Source organism: Olea europaea, chromosome 15, assembly GCF_002742605.1.
Source record: "Olea europaea var. sylvestris chromosome 15, O_europaea_v1, whole genome shotgun sequence".
Taxonomy (NCBI): Eukaryota; Viridiplantae; Streptophyta; class Magnoliopsida; order Lamiales; family Oleaceae; genus Olea; species Olea europaea.
The window spans coordinates 6,962,638-6,971,356 of record NC_036251.1 but is presented as its reverse complement, the minus strand read 5'-3'; the positions used below and the strand labels follow the sequence as shown (position 1 = coordinate 6,971,356).

The 8,719-nt window shown below is 34.0% G+C and overlaps 1 protein-coding gene across 1 annotated transcript; it reads left to right on the top strand.

Moving 5' to 3' along the window:
- Positions 1-411: 411 nt before the first annotated feature.
- Positions 412-6,309, top strand: LOC111410955 (putative high mobility group B protein 11). Its single transcript, XM_023041545.1, has 6 exons — positions 412-576; positions 4,223-4,298; positions 4,634-4,811; positions 4,930-5,082; positions 5,398-5,606; positions 5,830-6,309. Exons 1-6 carry the CDS (start codon positions 434-436, stop codon positions 6,076-6,078), a joined length of 1,008 nt encoding a protein of 335 aa, XP_022897313.1. The 5' UTR covers positions 412-433; the 3' UTR covers positions 6,079-6,309.
- Positions 6,310-8,719: the final 2,410 nt, after the last annotated feature.

Below are 8,719 nucleotides of genomic sequence, written 5' to 3'. Positions count from 1 at the left end.
AAATGTGGGAAAAAATATTGAGTTTATGTATAAAATATTTTATTATGTGAATATATAATTAAAAATGAATAAAAAATAAATTATAATTTATCGTAAAGGGAGTCAAACAGGGGCTAATTAAATATTATTGTAAACATTGTTATTTTCCAAAGTTATTCAATAATATTTCCTGTTTGTTAAATTTGCCTCCACTTTGAACGGTAGGATCTCATCAACTTTGATCCTGATGCATGCAAGCCACATAGTAGCCTGATCTGACCGTCAATGACCATAATTAACGTCTCTGATGCATTTTCAATTTTCCACGGGGCCCACACAACACACGTGGCAAACATCAAGGTCCACGCTGCACATCTCTCCCAACTATCGAAATTCGTAAAATGAAAAGAACCCATTGCATTTGGTGTGAATCCATAGAAAATGTGAAGAAACAATGGAGAAGAAAATTAATGGCTGTGATGATTCCGGCGAGGTGAACCCTAAGTCACCGGCGATCAATGCTAGTGATAAGGCTTCTGATGACAGTTTCTATGAAAAGCTGAGCAAGTTGCATGAATCATCAGGGCTGAGTCGAGTGTGAGATATACTTCTTCTCTTTTCTCTACACATACGAATCAATCCATGTCGTGTCTGAGTTATAGTTTTGATATTTATAATTAAAATGTGATTTACTCTTAACATGTCCCGCAAGATACTGTTTTTTTAAACATGCCTATCTTGGAATTCGAATGCTATGTTAAGCTTTGAACAGACCAAATTACTTGTTTGAATTTATTGGGTTTGGATACTATATTGGACTTTGGGTTCCATCTTAAAATGGTACGAATGTTCATTAAGTTCAACAAGTAATGCAGTGATGATCAAGATTGTTGTAATCAAATTAGCCATCATCTTGCAGTCCTGTTGAGGGGAAAATCCATATCGCTTTAAGTATAAAAATACTAATTCAATGTAAAAGGGCTTGAGCTGCTATTCATTCTAACAAGTTTGAATTAGTAGTTATGTTGAGTTTTAATTTAGAAATCTAATCTTTTAAGATTTGTGAGAAATTCATGAAAAATTGTAGAATAATACTATCTAGCACTAATGATGACGAAACATCAGGTTAAGTGTCACCATGTAATAGGCTCAATAAAGAGTGTAATCATGTGACTCATTTGATTGTTCCTATCATTTAAAGATACTCAGCTCCACTTAGACCGGTGTTGTAACACCAGTAATGCTAAATAGCATTACTAAAAATTGTAGTTATGGGCATAGTTTTTTGTGTGGTTACATTTTGTTTGGGGATTCTAACGCTTTGATGTATTATATTTTGATTGGCAACAACAAATTAAGGAGAATCAAATCCATGTTGTCACTAGTCATTATATGAATTGGTAATTGTTTGTCTGTTTTTCACTTTTCCAAAGTTAATTTCTTTTTTAAAGTGCTGCCCTCCAATGTGCTCATTTTGCTGTACCATTCACCAGGGCCAGTTCTGTAATTTTCGAGGCCCGAGGCAAAGCATATAGGTAGGCCCCCCTCCCGAAATCAACGTAAATGCAATGGTGTATTATGCAACTTATTGCTAACTCAAAATTTAACATTAAAACAACAAACAAATATATTATATAAAAAATTTATATTATCAAATAACAAAACCAATAATATTTCAAACAATTAGTTAAATACTATTCGTCTTACTGTTTTAGAGGCAAAAATATTAATAAAATCTGAATAGTTTAGCTGCTCAACTATTTCTTTCTCTATTGATAACGTAGCCAATCCATTCTTTCTTTCTTCTGACATAGTTGATCTACAATAATCAATCATATAAGCTAACTAAGCTGCAATTATATAAGCCGACAAGGCTCCAAACATTTTCATTCTCTTAAATAACAAGTTATGGAAAGCCACTGCTTACTTGAGAAGTAGAATTGCGGTGAAAACTTTGGAATCACACCCTCGAGAATTCCATCGTCATAACTTACGAACCTGAAACAAAAATTTAACATCAAACACCAATACTTAAAAATAGGCGCACATTTAGTCAAGTTTAGGGAAATAACACATTTAATAAAAACTAATAACCATTAAAACAGTTTCATCAAAAAAAAAATTAATTTAAATTAGTATACTTGTTGTAGAAACTGAAGATATCTTTTCTTGAGTTCATTGACATAATAATATCTCAAATTCTCAACTATATATTCTCACACCTTATCTATCAAACTAAGTTATTGAAATTAACTATAAACTATTTCACACATTAGTCATTACTTGAGAGTTCTGCATCTCAAACTTGTACAACAAATTATATATTAATCAATAATCATTAAACATAGTTGTAGCATTTTCAGGTCCTTGACTCCATCCTAGACTAGATAACAGTTAACACATTAACATTTAAGTATTTAACAGTAGCATAGAAAAAGAGCATTTATCAATTAAAATCCAATAATCAAAATTATAATAAGTAAAAGGTCAAAGCCATGAATGAAGAGTTGAATACTTAGTGTAAATGTAATCATATAATTCAAAAGGAATTAATAATCTTAACATACTAAACTAATAGCCAATTGCCAAGCACTTGCTTGCTAACAGGGGTGAACAGGGAACTGCGCTCTGCAGCAGAACGGAACCAGTGTGAACTACGACGGTGTCCGACTCCATGGACCGTGACTAATGACTTAAAGGAAGAGGAAATCTGGAAGTCGGAATGAGGAAGCCGAGAAGAGAGACAGAGGCGACCGGTGACGCTGCATAGGGGATGGACTACTCAGAAGAGCATTTGGGAGAAAGGGGTTTTTGATTGGGGATTGGGAAATTGGGAATTTTGGGTAAATGATGGATAATGGATTATGATTTATGGATGTATAAGTTGGGTAAATGGATAAAGACTAAGGGTATTCGATTTGGGCTTGAAGTTGTGGGGTGCTCTTCTTCATCATTGGGTTTGATTCAACTATAAAAAAAAATAATAAAAATAAAAATAAATTCTTGGCTGAAAATGAGGCCCCCTTGGAATCTGGGCCGAGGCGTAGGCCTCATTCGCCTGGTCCCAAAATCGGGCCTGCCATTCACGAGATAGAATCAAAGATGAAAATCGAAAATGTGTTTACATGCGTTTTTCACGCATGTCTATGGGCAAGTGCAAAATGCTGAAGCATATAGAGTTTTGTGGTTAAGGGCTCATTACCAGCTGAAAAAGAAGAGGGTCTGGGTGTTTAAGGTCTTATTTTTATTTATGTATTTATTTTTTAAACATTTGTGCGCGTGTGGAGTTGAGGAAGTGGTCCGAATCTATATACTAAAATGTGCATATTTAATGTTGCAAAGTGCTAAGACCTTCAAACACTTTGAACTTTGATATGTTGGGTCAAGACTAAAGTAGGTTGTCATTCTCAAACTGAGATCGTGTTAGCTATTTTCTTCAAAACTTATATATTTTATTTTTTGTGTGTCATATTTCAGCAACTTATTTGCTTATTTCGTTTTGTTATTCGTTTTATATGCTTAGTTAAATAAAATATGCGTATCCATGTATGTCTGAGATGCATTATGTCATATATTCAACAGCTTTTTGTGTCAATTAACATAGCTTCTAGTGTTAATAAATTGAAATTGCTTATTTATCTCATCATCACTGCTTTATGCTGGATCTTATTCAGAACTACGTTACTGAGAGCATTAATGCTGAGGCGCCGTATTTTTATTATTTTAAATATATATCCTCCATAAATTCTCCAAGATAATAAGGTCTTTAAGCTCCGAAAAGACACTGGGTAGACAATTTGAATCATGTTATCATAGAAGCTTATGTGATAAAAAGGGTGCCTCTTTATTTGTTTGTCAGTAGGAAAGGATTAAGCTAAGTGCTTACCCTTTTTGGATGACCTTTATCCAGAACTGCTCGCTACTCGCAACACTACTTACTGAGAATATTAATGTTGAAGCACTGGATCTTATTCGCCGCAATGTATCGAGACCCAAATTATTTGCACGTCACATTGGGAAAGTTTACAAATATTGATGCTAGTAATTAATCCATCTTGTGAAGTTTCAGAACCAAAAAATAATAATCATGTAGGTGTACAATATAGGATAACATTGAATCCCTTTTATCCCAAGGCATGTGCTAATTGGTATTTTTGTAAATTTTGACTGCATTCCTTCCTAGACGTCCCTTCATGAGGGGTAGGTTCAAGATTGAAACCTGAAGGAATTCTTTCCTGTGCAGCTTTAATTTTCAAGAAGCAAACTTGGATTTGCATCTTCTTTATAAAGAAGTGACTCAAAGAGGAGGGATTCATCAGGTACGTTTAGCTTTGTATTTATAAGTCTCAATGACTACCGTCTACTGCCTACATTGTTGATGGTTATACTTGTTGCAGTTCCTTTTTAAATTGATTGACACTTCTACTGATTATAAGTGCTGATTCCCTCAAATGGGCGACTAAAACAATGAAACTGATGAGATGATGTAATTTATTGAGAACTTATGTAAGGGTTATCCCTATATGCAACTTTTCATTCACCATCTCGAGTCTATTTTAAGTAATTGGAAAGATAAAATTGTTATTTGGTGTATGTTTAGTTTGTCGGTATTCAATCTCTTCAATTATGTAATCTTTGTCGTAAAATTTTTCAGGTTACAAAATATGGGAAATGGTATGAAGTTGCATCTAACTTGAACTCGCAATGCAGCGTCTCAATGCGACCGATAGAACTTCAAACGGTTTATGAAAATCTCCTGTACCAATTTGAGCAAATTTACCATTATAGGGTGCCTAAAGAAGCAAACTCAATGCCAGATAAAACTTCTCTCGGTAGAAAGCTAGTTTTTAACATATCATTCTCTAGTCCCTTTTTTAATCTTGTTTTGCTATTGGCATGTAAAAGAACAAGTTCTCTTCATGATGAAGTGTTAGTGAATTGGATTTGCAGGTCATTCGAGTTTTGGGGACAGCCTGAGCTGCGTGACAGGAAAGCGAAAGTATTGTGATAGCTTGTCCTCTTTGCCAACTGTTTGTTCTGGTCATCTGGATGGTCCAGCAGAGAAAAAGAAGAGCAACAATCATTCTTACCAAGTTTCTGCAGGTTAATCCTATTTTTGCTTCAATCAAATGATGTTAGTGAAGAATGATCTTATTAATTCTAGTCAAAGGCATCGCTCAAGGACGAAAAGCATTTATAGCTATTTTTGTTACGATACAGATATTTGAAATTAGTCACTTCATTTTATTAATCAAGAAAATGCCCATCGTCCAGCTTAGATATTTTCTTGCATTCTTTCAGTAATTTTCTGACAGTTTCTCCTTGTCGGCAAAGCTGTAAAAAATCAAAAAATTAATCACAAGCTCTACTACTTTATCACGCTTGTATTAACAAACCGTGATGGCTTAAATTGTCCAGTGGAACAAATACAAGCCATGCTGTCGACTGCAGATAAGGAATTGATAAAGGAAGCTGAAGCTCCCCTAAAACCAAGGACTGGATACCAGATCTTCCTTAGGATAGCATGTCATAAATTAAAGGAAATTTATGGGGAGAGCTCCAGTAGCCCGAATATTCGGGACATGGCAATTGAGGCATGGAGGCATCTCTCAGAGGAAGACAAATTGGTAATTAATTTCTGAGTGTCTGATATCGTACTGTTCTTGGCGACTACTGCAAATTCTAAATCTACGGTAATGTTTTGATTACAAAATCATGCCTTGAACATTGGTGAAAAATTAATCTTAACCAAATTAAAACATTTTAAACTAGTGAATTTAGGGAATGCAATACACCTCTTTTTAACCATGCTGAAACTAGAGGATTTTTTTTTTGCCTTTTCTTTTGCAGCCATATATTGATGCACATAAGATGGACAGAGAGAGATATAACAGAGAGATAGCTGCTTATGAGCGTGCACTGAACTCATCGTCTGAAATACACAATGACTATTTCGTGTCTTTGCAACCTGTACATGAAAATGTCCTTTTGCACGATGAGTCCTCGGTTGAATTGGTGAATCAGATGGTGAAGAATCCACAGTCCAATGACCCTATATTGCAGACTTATTGGGATGAATTCTACGACTCCCTGGATTAGCCAGTTAAAGAATGGACGAATGGATAGTTTTTGATGTGTAAGGTTTATTATTGCTGTTTTTGGAGGTAATGTATCTGGATTTATCCATTACACTTTAGTATATCTTTTGTATGGCTATAGTTCTTGTGGTTGTGTACATATATGCCTGCACTTGAGGTCTTATGAACATGATGTTTAATTATGTAGTATATGAACCTTTTATGAGTTAATGTGGATCTCCTTCATGTTTTCTAGTGTTTGCATGAACAACTGAAATTGTTTCTCTTATGGCATGTTATGTAGAGTTGATTGGAACAGTATTAATGAAGAAAAGTAAGTTAAAAGTTTTGGTTCAGAAGACTTCATTATATGGTATTTTAGGATGATCAGGTCCAGAAGCTATTTATATGGCATTGTAGATAGTAATTTTACACTATAAAAAGCAAAAATAAAATTTTGTATCAATCTTTGTATCAAAGTTTGGCGAGAAAGACGTAGTCGCTAATCTAGTAAATCGACGATTTGAAGTTAGCCCAATCTGCACCTTCACAAGCAGAAACGAGGATGTCAAAGGTAATATCAAATACCTTTTCTTTTGAGCAGAAGATGGAACAAAATTACCTTAAAGACTTGATGTGAATTCGTCGGATTTGGATACTTGAAAGTTAAATTTTTAATCATGAACAGATCCACAGAAGACGTGGAGTAATAACATAAATACTCAATCTTAAAGTAGCCAGAAAAATGACAATCCAAGAATGGTTTCTATTAAATCTCCTAACATGTGGTAGAAAGAAAAATAATATAGATTAATTTGCTTAGTTACAATTTTTTTTTTTTTTTCAGAGAAATAGTTTAACATATATAATACATGTACGAAGTTTTATGTATGTCATTATGTGCGTTGTTTATAATCAATTTAAATTATAAGTAGACATAGATGCGTTTTAAGTAAGAGGATAGTATTCGTGAGTTCACGGAATGTGTGGATAAAAAGTTATTTGACCGATAAAAATATGTAAAACACAGCATTAAGTTTTAGTGTTATTCACTTCTCATGTTTTTTATAAGAAGAAGAATCTTGTATCAGTAGTGTTTTGAACATAAAACACAAATAAAAAATCATTTTATTAAATAATTTAATATTTTAGATGAGATGGTCAAAATACTGAAACTGAACCTCAAACATACCATCAAAGACGCATGAATGAGCTGCCCTGCAAATTCATGCAGTTATAAAGCGTTAATATTGAATAAGAGAGTTGTTTGTTTGGATAATTAAAATGTACCATATAATAAAATATTTAATCACAAAATCCATGTTCGGAAGCAAATGAACAAAGACGAAATTATTTTGTTTTTGTACAATGAAAAGTGAGTTTAATTTAGGATTTTGTTTGTCTGGGCTGTGTCTCAGTCTCAGTGTGACTGATCATCCTCTCGGAACATCTACTGATCATTGCTTTGGTAAGCTATTGCCTCCAACTAGCTAATTAGATGCAAGCCCCTCCTCAAGCGGCTTCCTCCTTTTGCTCCTCAGCCTGCAGGGTATTAATAGTCGTTTCCAGTTGTTGTTCCCCTCCCAAAGGCAGGTTCTTACGCGTTACTCACCCATCCGTCACTGGAAGCACCACTTCCCGTCTGACTTGCATGTGTTAAGCATGCCGCTAGCGTTCATCCTGAGCTAGGATCGAACTCTCCCTGAGATTCATAGTTGCATGGTCTATTGAGTTGCTTAATGAGATAGAATAGGGTTATTCTAGTAGATAGTGTTATGTGGAGAAAGGGAGGGGACGGGAAGAGAACAACTAGTGATGACCTTGTCGGGTCGAGAGTTGTCCTACATAGACCGTATGTCCTAAATAAATTGAAAGTCTATATATTCATATATATCCTAAATAATCTAGCTGCAAGGAGTTTAGCACTGCATGCTTCAAGTAATTTTCTTATTGGAAGCTGTTTCAAAATCAAGTCGTGTCAACTTAACTTGATTAACAACTATATTCTAGACCAACTCTGACGTATGCTTCACTCTCTACACATAACAAAATTGACTAAATGTACAACACATCATGCATCTAAGCAACATTCTAAATATTACAAATTTTGAACTAACAAAGCCACGAACACCAAATTTGGAGCGGATGTTGCTCTGGACAATATATTTAAAATGACACCGAAGCCAATAAATAATTATCTATCACTGCTATATTGGAATGTCGAAACTAAAAATTAGATGATTCAATTTGTAACATGCTCTTCACAAATTCCAACTCTATATGCTTATATGTGCAAAGAATAAAATTTTACTTCATTTTCTAATTAAAGATCTGTATCAACAATCATATTGGAAATAAAACATGAATTGACGAATTAGTATTTCATGTGACGAAGTTTATTCCTTTTTTTTTTTTAAGTAGTCTTGCAGCCAAGACAAATTAAATAGGATAAAAAATACGTGACAAAATTCAATGTTATCAAGTTCAACATATTAAAAAAAAACCTATTATTGTTGAGCAATGTTGATCAAAGATATTTAAAATAAAAAAAAAAATCCAATTATTGTTGAGCAATGTGGATCAAGCATCTCCACATCCAAGAAAGGTGTGTATACATGTCCAAAGAAACTGATAAAAAAACAAATACCACAGGTGATAGAAAG

What these genes read in the sequence shown, in the direction of transcription:
- LOC111410955 (XM_023041545.1), top strand. Translation starts at nt 434, where the DNA reads ATGGAGAAGAAAATTAATGGCTGTGATGATTCCGGCGAGGTGAACCCT. An exon ending in TTCTTACCAAGTTTCTGCAG is followed by an intron (nt 5,083 to 5,397) that starts GTTAATCCTATT and finishes TAAATTGTCCAG; the next exon opens with TGGAACAAATACAAGCCATG. An exon ending in TCTCAGAGGAAGACAAATTG is followed by an intron (nt 5,607 to 5,829) that starts GTAATTAATTTC and finishes TTTCTTTTGCAG; the next exon opens with CCATATATTGATGCACATAA.